Source organism: Enhydra lutris, unplaced genomic scaffold, assembly GCF_002288905.1.
Source record: "Enhydra lutris kenyoni isolate GAN:26980312 unplaced genomic scaffold, ASM228890v2 scaffoldscaffold8, whole genome shotgun sequence".
NCBI classification, from domain to species: domain Eukaryota; kingdom Metazoa; phylum Chordata; class Mammalia; order Carnivora; family Mustelidae; genus Enhydra; species Enhydra lutris.
Genome location: NW_019154092.1, coordinates 30,712,677 through 30,737,571, shown reverse-complemented (window position 1 = coordinate 30,737,571; position 24,895 = coordinate 30,712,677). Strand labels below are relative to the sequence as shown.

The 24,895-nt window shown below is 41.2% G+C and overlaps 1 protein-coding gene across 3 annotated transcripts in view; it reads right to left on the bottom strand.

The window, feature by feature from the left end:
• Positions 1-24,895, bottom strand: part of LOC111142502 (formin homology 2 domain containing 3) — a 467,037-nt gene that overhangs the window by 86,033 nt on the left and 356,109 nt on the right. For 2 of the 3 annotated variants that reach the window (XM_022495723.1, XM_022495724.1), the window contains 3 exons: positions 24,727-24,834; positions 8,271-8,405; positions 3,660-3,710 (listed from right to left, as the gene is read on the bottom strand). In XM_022495723.1, the coding sequence (XP_022351431.1) occupies positions 3,660-3,710; positions 8,271-8,405; positions 24,727-24,834 (294 nt within the window). The remainder of the gene's footprint in view (positions 1-3,659; positions 3,711-8,270; positions 8,406-24,726; positions 24,835-24,895) is intronic. The other variant, XM_022495725.1, reaches the window with a different exon arrangement.

Genomic DNA, 24,895 nt, shown 5'->3' with positions numbered 1-24,895 from the left:
TATTTATTTATTTTTGAGAGAGAGAGAGAGAGTATGTGCACATGTGCATGCTGTGGGAGGTGGCAAGGGGGACAGAGGGAGAGGAGAGTACGAGAATCTCAAGCAGTCTCCATGCCCAGCATGGACCCTCATGACCCTGAGATCAAGACTTGAGCTGAAACCAAGTCAGATGCTTAACCGACTGAGGCACCCAGGGGGGCCCACAATTAAAGACCTGTAAGAAATGGCAGGGATAGGGGACACTAAAGTCAAAGTGACTAAATCTTTGTGAGAAATCAGTACCCATGTCTACCTGCAATGGGCCAGTGAGGTAAGGGGACCTGGCATGCCTGGGAAGGGCTAAGCCAGTTGGCATTTATGGGCATATGGCTTAGGAACCTCTCCTGATCATGTCAACCTCTGGCAGTCCCCAGGGAGGAAGCTCGCCCTATGTCACCACATTCCCTTACAGACAGACTCTGAGTGCCCTGAGAGGCCCAACAGTACCTGATCACAGGAGCCCAGCAGTCCATGAGAGGATGGTCATAGGTCCCTGTGGCTTTGCAACACAACCCCCACCTGACAGACCCTCCTGAAGTTTCCTGTGTGCAAAGCATTGGGCTTTCCATCCACAGACCACAGCCTCAAAGAAAGACTTTTCACCTTTCCCACTTTCAGCTAAACATTCCCATTTATCCTACCTCTGTCCATATCTTTTGTTTATTCATTCCTCTTTTCATTATTTATTGAACATTTGTTGAGCGCCTGTCATGTGCTAAGAGCTGCCGTAGGTACTAGAGATTTCATAATAAACAAGGAACCCACCCTCCTCGTGGATCTCACAGTTCAGTAGGAGAGATAGACAAACAAACCTTAGGAATGAATTCACACATCCGCCAAGGTCATGGGCTGCAGGGACTGGTAGGACGCTCGAGGGAACATAGTTACAGAAATTGCTTGACTTGAGATTAACCCAAATCTACTCACTGATGACTTTTCCTGCCACTCTTCTACTTGTGAGCTCTCCCTTACGTTAAACCGAAATCTGGCTCCTTCTAAGTTCTATCTGTTTGAGGACAGATCCTCAGACCTGCTAAGCAATGCTCAGAATTCTCTCTTACTGCTTCACTCATCACTTACATGGATCACATCTCCAATCCTAGCCCAGTCTGACTTTCCCCTTGCGCTCTGTTCCTATAACCCCCGCTTGTCATAGGCATTCCAATGCCATCCCCCTCAGACCAATCCCTGCCCCAACCCTGCCCCAACATACATTCAGCCTTGATCTCATTCCTTCTTATTCCCTTAGAAAGATTACCTGTGAATGTCACTTAATCATGATCAGATAAAGCGGAAGTAGCAGATAAAATCGGAAGTAGCACCTCAACGGAAACTAATTCTGGGTCTGCACTATTGTCAATAAAATAGTTTTGCCTGAGATGATGAAATGAGATAATGGGAAATCAATAAAAATAAAATCAAATGTGCCTGGATGGCCATTACATCTCAAAATAGCAAAGCCACATTCATCTTGTTATACTATAAACCTCAAAAAACCCTCTGCTGTGACTCTGGTCATTTTTCTCTGAGTCACTGCATTTAGAATAAGAGACATGGGACCCAACAAACACACCTAGTTCTACCAAGAGTTGCTAGGGATGCCTGGGTGGCACGGTTGGTTAAGTATCTGACCCTTGGTTTCAATAATGACCTCAGGGTTATGAGATCGAGCCCTCTGTCGGGCTCTGTGCTCAGTGGGGAGTCTGCTAAAGTTTCTCTCCCTCTCTCTCTCTGCCCTTCTCCCTGCTCTCTCTCTAAAATAAAAGATGTTTAAAAAAACCCAAAACAACTTTCTAGATGGAGTCCTCTTATTTTTGAAACTCTTTCCACCTCTGACCTACAGTTTACCCATTCATTTCTGAATTCCATTACACTTGGAAATCTTATCTTTTCCTGGTCTACCAGAAAGCCCCCAAAGCTTTCCAAACAAGGACAAAAGTTTATATCCTTCTCTCCCTTCTTCACCAGGTAACTCAAGAAGCAAACTAACCAAGAAAAGTGGCTGGTCCAAACTAAAGGGAAATTCTTGGCTGCTTCCACAACCCTCCACGTAAGCAGAGATGAGGCCCACATGAGGCCATAGAAAGCTTGCTGCTACACTGGTGAAGAAGGCCCAGGAAGATGGCCACATGGGGCAAGGACTGATGTCAGAACAAGAGGAACCAGGAGAGGAGTGGCAAACACCCCTCTGTGTAGGTTTTCCAGGCATGAGTGATGCTGCGATTTGATATCCAGAAAGAGGGAGCCTTCAATGGTTTGGGAAAATTCTGAGGTCAGTCTGAGCCAGTACAGGCCTTGATAGCTCCCCAGAAGCTTTCAAATTTTGCTTGTGCAGACATAACCTGACAGTCAAGTTGTCAAAAGCTCAAAAAAAAAAAAAAAAAAAAAGCAGATTTTGGAGGTAAGCTAAAAAATAAAATGAAATTTGGTTTCTTAAGCCTAAGCATGAAGTTGACAGCATTTTCAGAAGTCTATGTCCCCCAGTGTCAAAAATGGGTATGAATTTAAAAAACAGGAGTTTCTTGTTTCTTTTGCTCTAAATTTGCTGGCCGCAACTGGTTATTATGATGGCAATAATCTAATAAAACACTGGAATTAAAACAATGCCATAGTTTTGTTTATAAGTCTGACCTAAGCATCTAATTTTTTTAATTGGACACAGGCAGACTCTACTCTTCCTGCTCTCAGACTGTCTTGAACTATTTAGCTGAAGGTGTCTAAGGAAATTCAGCAAAATTCCACTTATTGGCATAGTTCACAGATGGTAAGTTTCCCCACAGGCTCTAGTATGAAATCGTCCTTTCCATTGCTCCGTGTAATATCGCCATCTGGTGGTAGAGGGAATTACTACAGGATCAAAACTCGTCTTGCTGGTTTACTCCCAGAAAGTTTCTTTTGCCTATCCTAGTTTATCAGACATTGAATACATTCACTTTGGATATTTTAGTAGGATTCATAGCATGCTGCCATTGAAAAAAATAGTTTACAGCTCAGTATTTTAAATAAATCTGTGGGTTTATTTGCTCATTTATTCCATATATCCTTCGTAAGTGTCCACTATGTGTCAAACACTATGGAGGGCATTGGGACGACAAGGAAAATGAGACATGGTTCCCGCTGTCTAGGAACTGAGAAGAGTTCAGTAGGGAGACAGGTAAGTGATCAGGCATATCCTGCAAGAGTCTTAAGAATGTTTGGCACCTCGGCCAGCGTCTGGCATAGTGTATGCGTTCAAATATTTGTCAAAGGAATGCTGAATGAGTGACGTGGAAGCACACAGTAGGGACTCCTACCCCAGGCTCAGTGGCGGTAAGCACAGGGTATTTAAAATACATACCATGTATCAATATGCCAAACTATCGTGCTCATGTGGAGAGGAGTGTGGAGGAACAGACATATATTTCATACCACGATGGCACTAAACAATAAACCTGTACTTTCTTGGAAAATTTACATAGCTAGGACACTCTATTCCACAAAATACCAGTTACCCAAAGTCTTAGGCATCTGAAGTGAAGCTATTTATTTTAATTTTAATTAATAGTCTCCTCAGCATACTTGCTTAAGAATGCACAGTCATATGCCATTTCGTTATAATGGGAAAGAAGAAATATACAAACCTTTCTTCTCTTGCTTGTCTTTGCTCCTCTCTTTTGTCTAAATACTCTCGGCTGAAGGAAATATGCAGGAGAAACAAAATAAGGAAGGAAAAGAAAAGAATTAGATGCTCATGACATTGCCAAGAAATTATTGACAATATATCATGAAAGACTCCAGTGCCTCAGAAATGGAAAGTGGTTGTTGAAATATATACTTTATACTTTATATATATACTTTATATATTAATTATATATATGATTAAATATATAATTAATATATATTATTATATATTAATACTTTATATGTATTTATATGTACATATAAAGTACTAAATACTTTATATGTATTTAGTACTTTAAAAGTACTAAATATAATGGATTTCCTATAAAAGCACAGGGATGAGAATGGGGAAACACTACAATTGAAGAAAGGAGAATTTAGATGTATATGGGGAGAAGGGAGAAGAAAATACTTTTAAAAATGTCAAACAACAGTCAAGTAACATATGACAATTACAAGGAAGCAAAAAGTTTTCAGAGACGATTAACATCCAGTCAAGATCTGGTAGGCTCCACAACTCCCGTCTCAAGAATTAAATCTGGGTGGGTCCAGGCATCTTGGCCATTTTCTGTTGTACTCCACAGTTTGGACATCATTCCGCAATGCAGGATTCTTTCTCTACATCCTTCACATTCCCAGTTTCTATGCAGGGATCATGGGAGGCTCTTACTTTGTACATTTTCTTGTTTGCACTCACAAAAGGCCAAACTTCGTCCAATTTTAATGTGTATTGTTCTGTTCCTGCTGCTGAGATGCCAGCTTGAATCTAAGTTTAAGACTTAAGATCAGCCGCTTCTCAGTGGACCACTTATTCTCCTGAAAAATTATGAATTCATGGTTTTCTAAACTGGACCTCACAGTGTGGTTAAATATTATACCCCTCCATGCACTGATGACAGGATATGAAGGGGACAGTAAGTCAGAGCAATTAAAGCAGATTAGGAGAAGGAGAAAATGCAGCAAAGACCCAGATATGTTATCATTTGTAAGCACCTGTCCTCATCACTTTCCATATTAGAAATAATACATCCCATAACACAGGAAGCTAAAGATCATATTCAACAGATAAGGATGCTTATCTTTAATAATAATTTAATAATAATAACATATTATAAGGATGCTTATCTTTAATAACAATTTAGTAATAGTAACAATGGATAAGGATGCTTAAGGGAAAAAGTACAAGAAGAGTAACTTAAATTAATAAAATGGCTGAAGAAAGGTCAGCCATTTGGGTAATCCCGGGGAGAACCTGATAAAGCTTTTCCTATTTCTTTTTTTCAATTTCTTTTCTTTCATATCCTAAGACTTTCAGGATGGAACTACAGTCATAATTAAAGCTGTATGTGATCTGTCCTGATGATCAGGATTCCTTCTTGGACAGGGTTGTTGTGCAAGGATCTGTGTCTTCAATGAAAAGTGAGACCCACTTGGGACGAAAAGCAAATAGTGGATAGTTACAAGTACAGTGTCTGCCTACATACATACATATGTACAGCTTAATATATAGTATAATGCACTCCTGTCCTGTTCTTCTAGGGCTCTAACCATATGAGTGTGAGCCATTCTCTTATTGCTCTATAGGTCCCTGAGAGACTGTATATTTTTTCCAATGTTTTGTGTCATTTTTTGGATTGGATAATATTTCTATTGTTCTATTTTCCAGTTTATTGACCCTTTCAAATTCTCTCATCTCCATTCTGCTATTGAACCCATCCAAAGAATTTTTCATTTTGATTACTGTATTTTTCAGTTCTCTACGTATTTCCATTTGGTTCTTCTTTATAGCTTCTATTTTCTTTACAGAGACTTATCTTCTCATAGTTTCAAAAGTATTTGCCTTTACATCTTAGAATATGTTTCTAGTAGCTGCTTTAGTCTTTGTCTGATAATGACATCTATGTCCTTTTGTAGTTAGCCTATTTTGATTCTCTTTTCCTTCAAGATTCTCCTGGTTTCTTTGTGTGACAAGTTACTTTGGATAGCATTGAGAACATTTTAAATATTTTGAAAGGAGACTCTGGGTCTTACTTTAATTCTATGAAGAACCTTGTTTTCCTTTAGCAGACAATCAACTAGGTTAGGTTCAGCCTTCAAATTCTGACTGCCTTCTGACATTGGTTCCAATATTGGCTTAGTTTTCAAATATTTTTAATTTTCTCCAAATCGAGCCCCAGTGTGCACCCACCTAGTGGCCAGTCTAGGACCTGAGTGGTACTCCACCCTATATTTTGCTCTCCAAGTCTGTGGCATCCTATTTAGGTTTTAAGCCACATGTGCACAACTGGAGACAAGCTAGGAGTGCTCTCTTGATTTCTCTACTCTTTGTGGCTTTCCTATAATTTTCTGGCTTCCCTGGTTCCCCCTTCCTGCTCCTCTAGCCAGAAAGCTTGGGCTTTATTTTCTATGCTCTGCAGTAACTTCATCTGCACCCATCTGCAGTGTGTGTGTGGGGGGGGGAAGGGTAATTTTCCCCCAACATTGTGCTCTGTAACAATATAGCTTCGAGGCTGGGGTAGGAAAGAAGGGCAAAATTATGAAGAAAAACAAACAAACAAATAAACAAACAAACAAACAGGACATTTCTCCTGTTTCTCTTAGGACCTCTATTTCCTGCTCCTTGGTCCAGAAAGAGAGGCCTTCTCTTTGAGTTTCTCAGTTCACACTTAGTATGTGTTTCTGGGTTTTAGGGTACCTCTGAGGACACACCAGGTGACAGTGGAGGAAAACAAGGGTACACTCTCACTGGCTTGGAACTTTGCAGACTAGCCTCTGTGCCCAGTTCACGTGCTCCCTTTCGCAATTCAGAATTTTCAGACCTCCATGCATTCTATTCAAGGTTTCTGGTTGCATTCAGTGATGCAGCAGAAGAAATGGGGAGGATACATATTCCATCTTCCCCCGAACTGGCACCCTGGTTTTTCCAACAAAATCCTTATATACGTAAACAAATCTCTGAATCTTCCATGTGTTTCAGTCAGATTCTAGGCTGCTACTTGGTGGCAAAATATGCAAATCTTTCAGAAAGTCCTGGCCAGGAAGGATTTCATCTGCTCCAGTGGTTTTACAAATTGGTCTTTCCAGACGTGACAACTTCCACAGTTATTTCATAAGAAATGGTGCATACAGGTGTGGCATTTCTGTGTATAATTTGGGAAAAGTCTCACAGCCCAGGTTACGCCATGCAATCACAGTAGAGGGATGATGTCGGTTTACTTCATGCAGGCCATTAGCTCAGCCTTACAAAAGCCAGGATTAGCATCTCACCCAAGACTTGGGAGATTTGTTTCCATGTAATAGAGTTACAGTTAAGGAAACTTCATAATTCCCCTTATATTTTGACCATTTCTATAATTACACATATTATCCTGGGTTCTGAAAAAGCATTTTTAAAAAGATTTTTATTTATTTATTTGATAGAGATTGAGACTGAGAGAGAGAGAGCGAGAGAGAACACAAGCAAGGGGAGATGCAGTCAGAGGGAGACGGAGAAGCAGACTCCCCGCCAAGCAGAGAGCCCGATGCGGGGCTCGATCCCAGGATTCTGGGATCATGACCCGAGCCAAAGGCAGCTGCTTAACCAACTGAGCCACCCAGGCACCCCCGAAAAAATATTATTGAACCCATAAATCTTCACTGACAATGTTTTATACTTTTTGTGGGTTTAAATGGGAGTAACTGAAGGGAATACTGTTTGCCGAAGAAATTAAACTGAGGAAACAGGCAGTGAAGATGGGGTGAGAAATGAAAACAAGAAAGAACATAGAAGGTCTAGGAGAGATGACTGGGAAGATGACAAAGGGAGAGATTAGGAGGAGGAGAGGAAGCAGGGGAAGGAAGAGTAGAAGGAATGAAATGTGTAAGCAAGTGTCCATAGAGCACCACACAGCATGAAGCTCAGGGAAGAGAAGTGGAAGGAGGTCGACCAGGAGGCTTGGGAGAATAGGTGCACAGGCTGGAGCTAGAGGAGAAACGGGGTGACCCTGGATTCAGTGGGGGCAGACAGGCTGTGACAGGAACACAGCCTTAGAGCTGGATGGAGACCAGAGAAATCAGTGGGATAATGGGCTGGGAGTAATCGGCAGAATGGCTTTCTCCTCCACAGGAGGAGAAATTATTGTTCAAAAAAATATACTGAAGATTTCTACACAGAGCAAAGAAGCAAACCAGGAAGTGGAAAAGCAATTTCTTTTGGCATCCAATAGAATATGAATAAAACATGAGTAGCTTTAGGGGGAAATGACAAATTAAGTTAAGACAATTAGGCTCTGTCTTCAGGAAGGCCTGGATAAGACCATTTTAGATAATGGAGGCCCCCAAAATACACAAGTTCCTAATTGTATTTGGCTGGTTTTCTGTGCTTCCTGACATTTGGTTAGAGGGAAAAGGCTATAACAAGCCAGAGCTAGCCCATTTCAGAAATGTCTTGCTGTTCCTTAAAAACAAGAGACCCAATCTAAAGCAAACATATTACTACCTAACCCTTCAGACCGGTATTAATCATAGAGAACATGAAGGTATGTGCTTTAATTTTCAGTTTGTTAGTTATAAAATCTTGTGATTCCTCTTACTTGAATTTGTTCCTTTCTTCCCGTTCTATCCTCTGCAACCTTTCTTCTCTCTCCTGCCGCCGCCGTTCTCTCTCTGCTGCCAGTGACTCTTGGTGCTGCCTAAAGGATGATGTGAGAAGACCACTCAGTGATGACCTAAAGATACAGAGTTAATGTTTTAGTGGCTTGACCTGTAATTAAAAGCACCCAAGTAGGAATAAGCCAGACTTCGGTTAGAATTGAACTGGCTCACTGGTACCTAGGTATTGCTGGGGGAAAATTACTGAGTATTTCAGGATCTTCATCTGTAAATGGAGGGAATTAACCCACTTCATGTGCTGGAAGGACAAGAAGGTGGTAATGTATATAAATCACTAAGCACCATGCTTGGCATAGAAGCAGTCATCAATGGTGGGTGTTGTTATTCCCCAAAATAATTCCAGTAATATGCGTACCATATAAATACAGGTTCATCCTCTCTCCATCCCCCCACTTTCTCTCTCTTTACAGAGAGATACACACACATTTTAAACCTGTCTACGGAAAGACTTTATGGAGCCAACATTCAATCTAAAGCCGTTTTCTTACTCAGCCATCAATTTAAAAAAATGAAATCTTGTCATTTGCAAAGACATGGATGGAACTAGAGGATATTATGCTAAGTGAAATAAGTCAGTCAGAGAAAGACAACTATCATATGCTCTCAATCATATGTGGAATTTAAAAAATAAGGGGCACCTGGGTGGCTCAGTAGGTTAAAGCCTCTGCCTTCGGCTCAGGTCATGGTCCCAGGGTCCTGGGATCGAGCCTCATATCGGGCTCTCTGCTCAGCAGGGAGCCTGCTTCCTCCTCCTCTCTCTCTTTCTCTGCCTGCCTCTCTGCCTACTTGTGATCTCTGTCTGTCAAATAAATAAATAATTATTTTTAAAAATAAATAAATAAAAAATTTAAAAAAATTAAAAATAAAATGGAGGATTATAGGGGAAGGGAGGGAAAAATAAAATAAGACAAAATCAGAGAGGAAGATAAACCATAAGAGACTCTTGACTATAGGAAGCAAACTGAGGGTTGCTAAAGGGGAGGGGGTAGGGTAATGGGGTAACTGGGTGAGGGACATTAATTACATGATGTAGTAAGTACTAGGTGTTATATACAACTGATCAATCACTGACCTCTACCTCTGAAACCAATAATACAGTATATGTTCATTGAATTGAAATAAAATAAAAATCTATCTATCTATCTTTAGGAAAAAAACTGTTTTCTATTTTACATATACTAAAAATATATTTTAGTGTACACCAGATTCTCAATATACGCCCTCAAAATAAATAACTGTGTCATCTTAAAACAGGTGTTGGGATAACAGATGAAGAAAAAAAGACCCAGCAATGGTCCAATGGTCTGAAATCTGATTGGAATTAAGGAAATTTCATTCTATGTCAAGAAGCATCCAAGAACATAGAGCATGTTCAAAGGATTTGACTCTTGGTGATAACACACAATCTGGACTGTCCACCGAAGATGGCCTTCTGGGGACAGCCAGCTGTGGGAGGCTTCAGTGAGGGATCACAGGGGTGGGGATCCCAGGAAATGTTAAGTCAGGAGAATGGGTGGGAAAAGGGAAAATTATGTAAGTACATGAAAAATAAGGAAGGGAGACTGTCGGGAAGGAGAGTCTGTTGGACCTCTGGATAATGTCAAAACAAATCTGTATAAACAATGAGGCCTTAATCTATTGAAAAAAAATTCCAAAAGTAAGATACAACTATTTCTGAAATATTGGTTGAGTGAAATCCTACTTCAGTTCAGTGAAAACATGCCACCTGGTGGAGAACACAAGGGTCCTTAGCACGGGAGAAAGATATGATTCTGATATTACTCATATTCTGCCATAAGTCCCATAGCCATTCTCCCTAGAGAAGGGGAGTGGCCTCTGGCTCTCTTTCAGAGGTGGCAGATGTAGAGGGAAGAAATGGCCATTCCTGATAGCTCCAGGAAGGGAGTCACCACACCCTATACTCCAGGCCCACTAGGGAGCTAGACATCAGCCCTGGACATTCAGGCATGTATAGAATTGGATTTCTCCTTCACATAAATGAAGTCCAGACTATCTTGCTTAAGTTGCTATTATTTATTTTTCTGTTACATGCCACTAAATCTAAGCCAAAGGTGACCAGGTTTACCATACCTCTCACACAGGGATTGACAGAAATTTGTTATGGACATGATGGATTTTTGGACTTGAATTAATAAATTTAACATAACAAAGGAACATATACACCCAATGCCCCAAGTTAAAGAAGACACATTCGTCTCAAATACACAGAGACTGTCCACACACTGAGTGCCGATCCTGCCACAAAGCTCATAAAGAAATGCCAAAAACTGGTTTCATATGGGCTACCTTCTTAACCACAATGCAACTGAATTGAATAGAAGAAGGTAAAATTTAAAAATTTTAAATTTGTAAAAATTTAAATTGTAAACCCTTCTAAGTAACTCGGGCCAAAGAAGAAACACACAGAAAATATTCAAAGGCTACTATAATGAAAAAGCTATATATCAAGATTTATAGGATGCTTCTATAGTAGTACTTAGAAGGAGATTTATTGCCTGCAGTGTTTATATTAGAAAAGAAGTTAACTCAATAATCTGAAAAGCAACAGTAGAATAAATTCAAAGAAGGCAAAAGAAAGGAAATAAAGGTATGAACAAAGATGAATGAAATAGAGAAATCAAGATACAGAGGAAATCAACAAAATCAGGGGCACCTGGGTGGCTCAGTGGGTTAAGCCTCTGCCTCCAGCTCAGGTCATGATCCCAGGGTCCTGGGATCGAACCCCATATTGGGTTCTCTGCTCAGTGTGGGGCCTGGTTCCTCCTCTCTCTCTGCCTGCCTCTCTGCCTACTTGTAATCTCTCTGTCAGGTAAATAAAGAAAAACTTAAAAAAAATCTTGTAAAAAAAACAAAGCTGATTTATAATTTTTACATAATAATAAATACATTCTGTCAAAATTGTTCAAGAAAAAAGCTACAAATAAACAATATTCAAGAATGGCACCTAGATACAACTATGAATATTAGAGGAGACAAAAATAATTATGAGAAAATGAGAAATTTTTATGACAGTATGTTTGGAAACTTTGACAAAATGGATGATTTTCTAAAAATAACTTACTAAGTCTGACTGAAGAAGAAATATTTAAGAAAGCCCTGTTAACCTTAACAAATTGAACCAATTAATTACAGATATATCCATACACACCAAAGTGAAACAAACAAAAAATCCCCACAAGTCTCAGACTTTTTAAAGTATTTTCTATAAGATAATCAGAGAAGAGCTCTTTTTACTCATACACAGTTTCAAAGAATATAAAGAACAAGCTCCCAGCTCATATTATGTGATTAGTAGTACTCTGACACAAAACCCAAACAAGAACAGTATGAAGACAGAAACTTATATACTGACTGCAAATGTAAACACCGCTGCAAAGTCTGAAATAAAATCACGTCTTGTTTGTCCAGTGGATGCAAGGATGTTTAAGATGTAAATATCAATGACTGTAATTTACCAAATTAATAGATACAGGAGAAAAACCATGACTATCTCTAGAGATGCAGAAAAAGCCTTAAATGCAATACTCACTTGTTATTAAAAAAACAACAACTTCAAAAAGCTTAGCATTGGAGAGCACTGTCTTAACCTGACAACGGGTATTTAACAAAATTTTTTTTAAAACTATGGTAAACATTCCTCAATCCCGGAACATTAAGAGCATCTTAATGTTAGAATTGTTCAATCAGTGGGGAAGTGATGGACTATATAACAATTGGACTATCAGCCACATAAAACAAAATATCATTAGACCTTCCACATGCCAAACACAAAATAATTTCTAGGAGTTTAAGTGGAAAATGTAAAAAGCAAAACTTTGCAATGTTTGATCTCAAGAAGGAACTTTAATACCAGAAACCAAAAAGGGTAATCAAACAGGAAAAACTTGATACATTTATATATATTAACATTTGAAATTTGTACACATTTAAAGAGTATTTATGAATAAAGAAAAGCCACCACCTAGGAGGAGCTACTTGTAACACATATAAACCACAAAGGATTAGTATACATACAACAAAAAGAACCACTCTACATCAGAAAAAAAGAAACTACTCAGTGGAAAAAATGAACATAAAATAATGGACATTTTGTGCCAGAGTGTTGGTGGTATAGCGGTTAGCATAGCTACCTTCCAAAAAATAATGGACATTTTGCTGAGTAAGAAAATTAATGGCCAATAAATATACAAATGATGCTCATCTCACCTTCACTAGAAATGAGGGGAAAAGAATGCAAGTTAAACCCATAGTGATATATTGTTTCAGATGTCTCAGATTGCAGGTTGACAAAAAATAAGAAAGTAGTTGGAAGAATACTAATAGCAAGCTGTATTTCTGTGAAATTTAAATACATGCAAAGCAAAATCATGCATGTACAGAATATATATATAACATATATATGATGTATATATATATGACATGTACAGAAACAATAAAACCAATTTCAGGTGGTCATCACCAGCAGAAGAAAAAAAAAATCAAAGGGACAGGGGCTTCAATTTTATATATAATATTCTTTATAGCTCTAGAACTTTGTCATTATTGAAAATCTTCTGTAAGCCTGGAATATATTTTTTGAAATCATTCTTTTGGTCTTTAAAAATAAAAGTTCTTCTTTTAATATCAAATATCTTTGAAGCCCTAAGCTAGCTGAACATTAAAAGTTAAGTCTAGTTCCAGAATTTTATTTTTTTTTTAAGATTTTATTTATTTACTTGAGAGAGAAACCAAGAGAGAGAACACAAGTGAGGGAGAGGGAGAAGCAGGTTCCCTGCCAAGCAGGGACCCCGATGTGGGACACGGTCCCAGGACCCTGGGATCATAACCTGAGCCAAAGGCAGGTGCTTAACCACCTGAGCCACCCAGATGCCCCTAGTTCCAGAATTTTAAAACAAAAAGTAAGGTACTCTACAGAGAATTATTTTAGGGACTATTTTTCCCCTACAGGGGGAATTTGAATCCAGCCCAGCTTCCCAGCCTGCCCTGTGTGGCTGTTTGTTAAACCCCAGCAGCTTTATCTCCTGAGGTCTCTTTTCAGAGGCAAGACATAGGAGCGAACTTGGTGGTCTGGGCTCTTGGATGAAGTGCGAGATAAGGACCCTGCCAGTCCCCCTTATACTTCTGACTTTAGTTTGTTCTTCTAAGTGTTTCCACTTATTTCAGGGAAAACTTAATACATAAGTTACTAATGGGCATTAATGAAGTCGCAGTGAAGCTTCTCTGTAGCCTACCATAACATAATTTCCTTATGTCAGCTGTATTAGAGCCTATATAAAATTAAAGTAGCATTAGAACTTGAGAAAGTTAAGGATGGTCCAGTTTAGTCAAATGGATAGGCCATTCCTTCTTGCAGACTGTGCTCATGCCCACTTGGACCTTGTAAGGAGCCTTCTCATAGTGACTCTCTGGTCGGCACACAGCAATCGCACTGTCAGGGAGCATTAATGATACGTGAAGTCTCCTTCCTTAATAATTTCCATTTGGAAAGAACTGAAATGTGAGCGGTTAACTCAAAGCAATGCAGAGTGGTTCCTCTTTTCTGGAAATGAAACAAAATCTGGAAATGAAATCAAGATCCATTCTCTTGAGCACCCTAACACTGATCCCTGAAGCAAGAAGGGAGAAAAAAAAGACACACACACCCCTGCCCCCACCATGAGCTTTTCTTTTTCTTTTCTTTACTTTTTCTTTTTATTTGACAGACAGAGATCACAAGTAGGCAGAGAGGCAGGCAGAGAGAGAGGGAGGAAGCAGGTTCCCTGCTGAGCAGAGAACCCAATGCGGGGCTCGATCCCAGGACCCTGGGATCATGACGTGAGCCGAAGGCAGAGGCTTTAACCCACTGAGCCACCCAGGTGCCCCCACCATGAGCTTTTCTGTCCTAGATGCATATAAGCCACTTTGGTCATACTGGAAACAAAAGTCTAGAAACATAAAATTAATAAATTAAATTTCCGTAGGTCTCCTGGATAAGCCAACATCTAGGAACATACACTTGGTCTTGTAAATCCTATTTCTGGAAATGGGCTCAATCTATAATATCAGTGTTGGACTGCATTCAGACCATACAAGGAGCATTATCCCAACTCATTCCTTAAAAAACAAAAACAAAAAACCCCCTAACACCCAAATACCAGAATTCAAGCTAGTATGGTAAGTTCTTCTCCTTATAAAGGCATCTTTAACAGATTTTTATCTTTCATATTCAGTTTTCCAGGAAAAAGACCTACAGTGATTGGAAGTTGCTGTGATGTTTAACCTTGGCCGGTGTGAGGGCCAGCTATGGCGAAAAGGAATGAGCACAAGTCTTACAGAAAACCTGAGCATGGCCAATCGTTGAGCACCTGTGAGCCTAGTTCACTTGTTTGTAAAATGGTGGCAATACTACTTGCCACTCATGAAGCACTGTCAGGTTAACACGAGTGTAGGAAGGAATTTGCTCAGAACAGCATCTGGGACACAACAGGTACATGCCACATCTCATTTTATGTGGGGAGCCTAAAATCTCTAAACGCGGGGGAGAAGTCAAGCTGCCGTCGCCAAGGCTAGATCTGGAATAGGACCCTGGCAATTCCAGGCTGAGAGGCAAGAGCAGGCTGGGGGTTTGATCTGAACCTTCCTGCAGTGGCTTCCAGCCGGCTGAGTCACCGGGACGGCGCGCCACCCCGGAACGCAGCTGGAAAGCTGAAGTCATGTTAGTTACACCCGAGGCAACTGCAACTGAGTGAAGCCACCTAAGAATGCAGGTGGAGAGGAGCCAGAGAGAGGTTTTGCAACCGAGCGGATGATATACTCTGAGGGAGAGGAACTGCAATATTTAATCTTGGCCATACCAGGCCCCGGGGGCTGCCCCAGAAACCCATCTGGTTAAAGCCTCCCCCGCCAGTATGTCTGAAACAGGAATTCCATTTCACTGAAATGGGGCTGGTAATAAGAGTTACCATTTATGGAGACAATACTGTGTGGCAATGCTTTTATGTGAAATGGTTCTTTTAACCCGACGACCTCTTGCATGAAGTTCCGTTATTCTCCCCTTTATAGTTGAGGAAACGGAGGCCAGAGTCATCCCATTTTGGATATAGCAGAGCTGGGCATTTAAACAAGCCCGTTACACCAGACCTCTAGTGTTGACCGAGGTCTTAGAGAAAATTCAAGAGCAAGGAAGACGTTTCATCTCATTTTATGAGGCCAGCGGTACTCTAGTGTACAACCATTTTGGAAGACAGCTCAGCAATTTCTTAAAAAAATAAACAAGTTCCTACCATAGGACTCGGCCATTTCATTTCTTGGTATTTAACCAAGAAAAATGAAAGCAAATTTCCATACCAAGACTTGCAAACAAATGCTCATAGCCAAAATTTGGAAACAACTCAAATGTCCATCAACACGTAAACAGATAAACTGTTTATATTTATACAATGGAGTACTAGTATACTAGTATACAATGGAGTACTAGTCAGCAATAAAAAGGAATGAAGTATTTAAATGTACAATACAATGAATGAATTTACAAAATGGTTATGTTAATTGAAAGAAGTCAACCCCTCCCTAAGAGTCCAGACAGTGTGATTACATTTATATAAAGGTCTAAAAAATGTAAACTAATCTATAATGATAGAAAGCAGACCCGTGGTTGCTTGGGATGGGGGGCGGCAGCCATAATCACATAAGGGCATGAGAACATGTCTGGGCTGACAGATATTTGCATTATCCCAATTGTGATAATGGTTTCACCTGCATATACATACAGCAAAACTTCTGCTCAGGGGCGCCTGGGTGGCTCAGTGGGTTGAGCCTCTGCCTTTGGTTTGGGTCATGATCCCAGGGTCCTGAGATCGAGCCCCGTATCGGGCTCTCTGCTGGGCAGGGAGCCTGCTTCCCCCTCTCTCTGCCTGCCTCTCTGCCTACTTGTGATCTCTGTCTGTTAAATAAATAAATTAAAAAAAAAAACACTTCTGCTCAGCTTTTTTAGGTCAATTATTACTGTACAAGCTATTTAAACACACACACTCCTTTTGGTAAGTTGGAGTTAAGTCTTATTTGTAAGAGAAACAGATCTCAACATTTTTTATTAAAAAATTATCCCTGGTGATATAGTAACAGAAGTTGAACTAAGCTCACAAATTATCTGATATTTGACATGATCACTTAATTCACAAATAGATGATTTAATATGAAGATATAGAGATCAAAGAATAGTAATAAAATGGCAGTTCGACAATGTGTAACAGTGAGGTTGTCCTCACAGCCTGGCTATGAAATTGGGGGTCACCCGATCTAAGGATCACAGGAGAAGAGGTAATTCTCGGTCCTGCCTAGCTCTAGAAGGCATCTGCTTGCCCTGAAATGAGGAAATGTTAATCTTCTTTCACACTTCCAGGCTACAACTCAGCTCTCAAAATGAAATGAGCAAGCTCCAGAGGCAGCCCCAAGAAACTGGCAACTTTTCTCCATCATCACTGCTACAATACCGGAGACTTCGGCCATCAAAGACGGGGACATGGGTTTAAGGCTTCTTTTTGCTTTTCCCAGCTCTGTGGGTGTCACTCTTCCATCTGCATTCTCTGAGGAGTGATATTTGCATTTCCTTGTGAGAGATCTCACCTAACTCGAAGTGTTATGCGCACTGTTCTCACTTCCAACAGAATTACGATACGTACCCTTTAAGGTTACTATGCTTACCTTGTATATAAACAAGGATGAGAGAATTATGTAGTTAAAAAAAATCTATTCTAATCCCACCTTCCAAAGGAAGAAAAGAGGATTCTGTGAGGTTAAACCTGGTCAGGCACCTGTTCGCCTGTTGATTTGACAAAGAGATATAGGACAGGGCAGCGAACAGGGGGCTGGGGAATCTCATGTGGGAGACAGAGAAATGGCAGCTGCCCAACAGTGAAGGAGCAGCAGTCGTCCTACGGGAAAAGGCAAGACGCGTGAGATCAGCCCAGAGTGCTTTTAGCCTGGCACAAAGAAAAACCATCTCTTTATAAGTCATGTAAACATGGATCCTGTAGAGCATAGTCCTGTCTTCATGATTTTTCCCAAATCTTATAATAAAATGGCTAGTCTAGTGAAGTTACCCATCTTGATCCCATGGGTTTGTAGGACCCACATCCACTACCACAGATTACTGTAGATTTGTGAACCCCATTTTGGAAACAAAGGGATAAACCCATGATGAGTCAAAGGACCGAGAGCTGAAATACAGGTACGTGAACCCATAGAGACGTTACAGTTCATTCTGTCTGAGGAAATCAGAGGACTTTTATAGGACAGATGTCATCTCCATGGCTTTTGGAGGCTGAGGAGGAATCCAGTGAGTGAATAAAGGAGAAATGAGTCAAAGAACAGAGCATGTTTGAAGGAAGGGGCCTCAGGAGAGCCTGGTATGCTCATGGTGGCTCTCCATCCCCACGGGGTTCAAGTACAGTGAGGGTGGGGGACATGATGGCTGAGGAAGCTGGAAGGTGCACGTGGGACTCAAACAGGAGCGATCCTATTGGTGATGGTAATCGGGCTGGGCTTCACTGATAGGCAGTGAGGGTCATTCTAGGTTTCTAAGCAGGAAAAGTCACCTGCTAAGATCTACATTCCGGAAGGACATTTACTTCTCAATAGCTAGTCCAGGCATGACAGAGATCTGGAACTAAATCTCTCATAGGAGGAATGGTGAGGAGTCAGCTCTAAAACACATGTGGGAGAAGAGTCCCTCGAGTCTCTGTTGAGGATTCAGAGTCCTCCTGCAGTACAGAGGGCTGACGGTCCCCCAACAGCTGGCATCACCGCATGAAGCTGCCATCAGGGAGCCAGACCCCCCACCAACTCCCGTGGCCAATGCACCCATGCTTCCCCCTCCCGCACTTCGGCTGTAACACAGGCGATTAAAGAGCACCCCACTGAGCCTTATGGGAACCCAGCGTGACAAGACTGGAATCAGGAATCAGTGGCAGGCAAGAAGGAAGTCTACATGGTAAAAGGAGAACACGACTGCTCCGAATGGTAGGGACTCAATCCACATTGGTGCCTTTTATTTCCTATTGGCATTTATGGATTGGGTGCCATTAATTGGGATCACATAGCAAGGCTATGCCTTTTATCCTATTTTATATGCTATTCAGGATTTTCTCAGTGACTTTCGAGGTTTATGTATTTTTTTTAATCTACTTTTATGGGGGAGCCACCTGGGTGGCTCAGTAGCTTACATGTCTCCCTAGGCTCAGGTCATGATCCCAGGGTCCTGGGATCGAGCCCTGCATCGGGCTCCCTGCTTAGTGGAGAGCCTCCTTCTCCCTCTGCCTCTGCTGCTCCCCCTGCTTATGCTCTCTCTCTCTCTCTCAAATAAATAAATAAAATATTTTTTAAAAATCTACGTTGACCAATTTAAATTAAAAAAAACTTTAAATCTCCACTAGACAGTGGGGGTCTTGACTCCACTAACACAATTTTTAACAAAGTACTGTATAAATCATGTGATGGAACATAACCAGCAAGTATTAGAGATCGAGAAAACCACATGGATCATGTATTTGAAGAAAGTGGTGGTTTGAAGACCAAACAAATAAAACCTCAAGGCACATGTAGGTACCAGTGAAGGCAAGAGATTATAAAAGCCAAAGTTGACCAGAACAAGAGGACACGAATACGCATATCCATGCAGAACAGAGAGCCCACATGGAGAAGACAGAGGTAATAGCAAGTTACAGTCAGAGCAAGAGTCAAAAGGCCTTCCAGGCAGGTAATAAGTAAATAGAAGAGCCTGAAAATAGGCAAGAAATGCATGGAAATGAAAATCCTCATTCTGGCGAAGAAGTTACCACACCAGTGGTGGAGACAGATGTTGAAGGGGATCCCACAAGGGGGAGCTTGACTTGAGAGAAGTCACTGTTCAACACAGCAGGCTCCCACTCTCCTAGTCCTCACTGCTCAGTCTCAGGCTCCCCAGATACCCCTCATTCTCTGTTCCATATATTAATCACCATAAAACACCGCACAATAGCAGATGACAAAAATAACAGGACTGTTTCAAGGTAGCCCATGATGCAGTCCCCTCCAAAGATGACTGACTGACTGGAAAAGATAAGAACTGGGAGGAGGGAGAGCACCCGACAGCCTCAGAGAAGACAGGAGATGGGAGATGCACCTAACGGAACAGTCTGAACACAGACCCAGGTGTGAATCTGTGTTCCTATCAGTGTATGATGAATTGGTAGGGAAATGATGGATTATTCAATAAATAGTATGCAAACAAGCAAAAACATTTAAGGTGGGTCTCTGCCTCATGCTATATGCCAAAATAACTTCTAGATAGATAAAATATTTCAATGTGAAAGTTGTAGCTTGAAATTCTGGAAACAAGCACGGGAGAAAAGGCTTGCTTCATGAGGAACACAAAACCAGAAGACAAAAAAAGATTAATATATTTAATTCATAAAATTTAAATTTTTCTGTATGGCAAAACCACCAGAAATGAAGTAAAAGACCAGTGACTGAGGAAAATAATGGCTGCTCTTATCAGAGTCTATAAATAACCTCCACACTTGGGTAAGAGCTCAATGACCATGAACCAAACATTCCCAGAAAAGGAAGTATTTATTAAGGGCTTGTGGATATATGAAAACAAGCTCAATCATGTTCACGGTAAGACAAGGGCAAATTTAAATTTTACTGACATATAACTCTTCACTGCCAGGTGAGCAATGGTTAGAAGCTGAATGATCCTTTTGCAGGGGAATCGGCAAACAAACTCTCTCACACCATGGCTGACAATCAAAATGCGTACAGTCTTCACAAAGAGAAATTTGGCAAAATTTAAAAGGCATCAACAACCGACTTAGTAAACCTGTTTCTAGGACCTTATCCTATGGATAACCACACATACACCACATGACGCAGAGGAACGAATTACACTGCACTGTCTCTGGTCACAGCAAGACACGGGCCCATCAGTATGGAATTGGGTACATGAAGAGAAAAAAGCAAGATGCGGCCATTAAAAAGAATGCAATAATTTTAAGTACTGTGGGTGGGGGGAAGACCAAGACATATTTTTTAAATGAAAAAGCAGAATACAGAATAGTTTATACAGTGTATTACTATTGTGTAACCTTTTAAATGCTGTGTGTTGTACTTGCAAAGCCCACATAAAAATAAATTTTAAAGTTGCATCCTTTACTCATCCCTTATTATGCATTATTACTCCCAATGGAGCTGCCATTACTTATACGTGGGTTTACTGTCAATCCAGGAAGTAGGAAAAACTCTGCTAGGACAACTATATGGGGCAGACATTTCCCGAATTTTTCTAAAGGCTCTTGATAGGAATCTATAGAACAGGCAGGTGACTGTCCTTTCCAGTCACCAATGGTACTGTTGTAAGTGGAAGAGAGAACACAATCATGGCTTAAGGCACATACTGACCCTCCAGGTTTCAGCTCAATAAGTGTACAAAGTTCCCCCCTGACCGCCTGAAATCTGGGCCTGGTGTTCTCCCAGTGTGCTCCCATGGAGCACTCAGTGTGTGTCCCTAACGCCCCCTTTCATGGTATAAGCCGGGCCTTGTTAACAGCATATTCCCCAGGCCCAGCACCAAGACTGACGGACTCAAAGTACTTTCAAACCCAGGCACTGGACTTCTGACCCCTGCTCAGTCACCCAGTAACTGAGGTCACCACACGAAACAAGCACCTGGCCGCCATTTCTGAAAAGGCCCACAAGATGGAGATGTCACTGCAGGGATGGAAAGAGAGTGCCGTCTGCTCTTCCCAACTTCCCAGACACATTTGCTGTGGTGTAATTATTGTTTGCTTGTTTGTCTCATTTGAATATTCAACATGAGTGGTTCAAATAGTCTTCTAATTTTTTCTTATAAAAATATTTAGAACATTTCCATTCAGAAAGCACATTTTCAAAATTGAAGCATTTAGAAAGTCTGCTTTCGGTAAACGGTTGCTTCTTATATCCTCGAGGGCCTTTGCAAATAGTTCTGGTTTTCTTGTTTTCTTTTGTTTTGGCACAACTCAACTTCCAATTTCATGAAAATTAACGTTACGCTGTTTCTGAAAGAGAGCCCTATAAATGAGGCTGTAATAGGAGATCTGGAGATGGCTTCCTTTTAATACCCATGCCTTGACTTAATTCTGTATATTGTTTCTTCAGTTCTTCCTTTCTAGGTCAACTTATCATTCCAAATTTGATTAGTGTCCAATATACTAGTATGCTTGGGAAAAATATGGAAAACTCTAAGCTCACAATGATGCCTGGTGGCATCTAGGCCTGTTGTAAGTGGCCCGACCTGCCTGAAGAGATGTTTAAGTTGGCTTGATTCTCCTAGGACTTCCGGGAAAGGAGACTTATTTCCAAATCAAGGGAATAGACTTCTAGATCTTTCCAGCAGCACCCTGACAAGCTGTTTATTCGTCAGGAGTGTGTTAACAGAAGACGTGGTTTCTCACTGCAAAATGCAACTCTTGTTCATAATGCTTTAACGTCTTTCCTGAGTTTTTCATCTTGGTTTCAATAATTATGTGTATATAAAACATCTCAATAGCATTACAAATTCTACTGAAGCATATACCTCAGTAAAAACAATCATATACCTTAACAGGGCAAGAAATAGTCATAAACATGAAAACAGATTATGAGTGACATCCAAAGAATCCAGTAGTCAAAAATGAAAAAGAAAAAAATTAAGCTGCATTAAATTATATATTATGATATGTACAACTGACATCATACATTTGGGTGATGGTAAGCAAGCATGAGTTGGAGTTGGGGTCCTCCTTATTTTTACAGTCGCCAATATAAGCCAGCAAGGCAAGAGTAAACATGGTGGCACAGTCAGGCCTAGGGACCTGCTGGTCTTAATAACGGAACAGCACATCTGATGTTTCAAATGATTCATCACATGGTTTTTCAAAGCCATAGACAGTGATAGTTGGGAAAAATCATGCAAATGTAAAGGAAGTAACAAATCCTTTGCAGTTTTACTTGCTAGTGGATGCGGCAAAGGTGCAGGTAAAGAACTCTCTATGGCAGAGACCGTTGTAGGAGAGAACAGACCACTTAGGAGAGGAAAGGCCCCGTTACTGGTTTCTCGGGTCACCAGGTGTCAGCAGGCTGCCTGGAGGGTTTTCATGCCACTACCTTCTTCAAGCCAAGGACCACTGGGTCCACCTCCCTGGGGCCCCCCATCATCTCCCTGGGTGTCATACAGACTCCTCATGCCTTGCATGTCCCAGGTTAAACATCACCTTCGATTTGCTTTTCTTCTAGTACCTTCTGTCTCAGTTGCTAGTTTCTAACACCCTCATGTTCGAGCAAACCTGACCCCTCGCTCATTCTACTAGCCCTGCTCCCACCCTCCTCCAAGTCTGCCCAAACCCATAGCTCCTCTCAAGCCCCACGGCCACTGCCCTTCCTGGGCATGGTCAACTCTCTCAGACTCAGACACAGCTTCTGGCAGCCTCTGTCCCTGTGGCCTCAACCCATTGGGTCCATTTATGGATGTGTTAGAGCACCTCACCAATGCTTCCAAACCCTAACAGCTCCGGAGTTCTCAGGAGGAAGACTAGGCTCCTCCCCAGACACTCCAGGGTCCAGCCCCACCTTCCTCTTTTAATCCTCATCCCGCCCCACCTGGGCTCCAGGAGACTCTCAGCCAGATGGAGAAGGAGACACAGGCAGGGTCTTTCCAGAGGACTCCCCAGCTCTAACCTAGAACTGGGCTTCCAGGAGATGGGAAGGAGGCAGAGGTTGGAGCTTCCTCTTTAGGACCTGGGGGAAATTTCCCACAAAGCCCAGGGCTTTGGAAACCTGCAAACTTCCCATCCTTATAATTTGTCAACTTCAGACAAATTATATTCCCCCAACCAATAAGGGGGTAATTCACCTGATCCTTCAACTAGTGTTTCCTGCCATCTCTGCCATAGCCAGGCCCCAGGAACTATGGGGGACACGGCAATGAATGGGACCTGGTTCTTCTTCCCAAGTTGCTGTCCACCTAGCATGTGTAAGATTTGAGATGTAATATCAGTAAGATTCTAATATTCCTGACTTTGGCCTTCAATCTCACATCTCTTAAGATAAGGATCCTCTTCATTGGTGACCTCTCTGGGACCAGAAGTTATCTCAACTGATCCCAAGAAGAGGTACCCTAGGGTGTAGGACAGGGTCTTCAAGGTAATCAACTTGTTATCTTATTGTCAAGACCTAACTAAGCCCAAATATGCCCAGTCCAGGGCCATGCTGGGCTGTGGAACCTGAGATTTTGACAACAAGGTGCTTAGATGCCACCTTGGAAATTAATGTGATGGGTGGTGAGATAAAGCCTACTGGACAGCCCCCTCTTCCTGGGACTGTAAGGTCTTGTCTGCTCTCCATCCCAACCAAACCTCTAATCACCAGCCACGCTCAACAAAACGTACTTCAGAATACACAGAAGATGATCAGAGTACGGAATACAGGTCAAGTTTGTTTTAATTCATGATTTGAGGCAAACTCTGAATTGCTCCTGTCTAGATTTCTGATCTTGAGATACTGGATGTTCTTTCTTATGACATATTGTCACTTCCCACTGACCCACATAGTGGGGTTCACACAGCGCTTTCATGGGTACCTTTTCATTGGCTCATCAAAACCACCCTCTAAGGTAAGAGTTGGCATAAGTGGCATTTCACCCTCAGGGATTAAATAACTTCCCAGTGAGTATGTTGTAACCCTAGCCAGTCTTCTCTAACTCAGCACTCTTACCATATAAGGGTAACTGTTTTTAATTGTTCTAAAATTACAGGTCTTACCTTTTCCTTGTAAACACATCCTTGTGCAATCACTCGCTTCCAGAAGTAATAATTAGTTAATTTCTAGTGGTCTAATACTCTTGCCAAGTTACATTCCTTCCATGGACCCGTGCAATTCTTTTCTCTTCTGGTAGGTCCTGGATTAATTACATTAAGGCATTGACCTTAATGGGTCTACTACCTCCTGACTTATATGGACTTAATCGTTCCAAGGTAAAAACTGATGTTGATAGGACAAAATGCAGACCCTACACAAAACACCTAGAATGGTTTTTCACAGGTCAATCAAAGCATTCACATTTACGTACTTGGGAACAAATTTTTATACTTTCTATGGGAAGTTTGTAGGGAGATGAGACAATAGTAACAAATATCACCTCTAATAAAATATTTACTTTGTAGATAGTAGAAAGAGAAGATATTCTTGCCTCTGGACTACATTATGTAAAGGAAAACACCTCAGATTATGCTTTTTATTTATACTTTTCCTTTAGTTACTCTTAAACTGATTTCCTTCACTGGAGGACAGTGACGCGATCAGCATGCTTCTTACAAAACCTACCTTTCCGGCCTGGCCTCCGGTGGGTTTGAGAGAGATGATGCGGGAGCGGCAGGCACAGCAGATCCAGAAGGTCTTGAGTGATAAGAGGTGTTGCCAAGGCTGTTGTATCTAAACAGTGCAGAAGTTTAAGGTGGGGAGGAGTGTGGAAGGACAGCAGAGAAATGAGTAC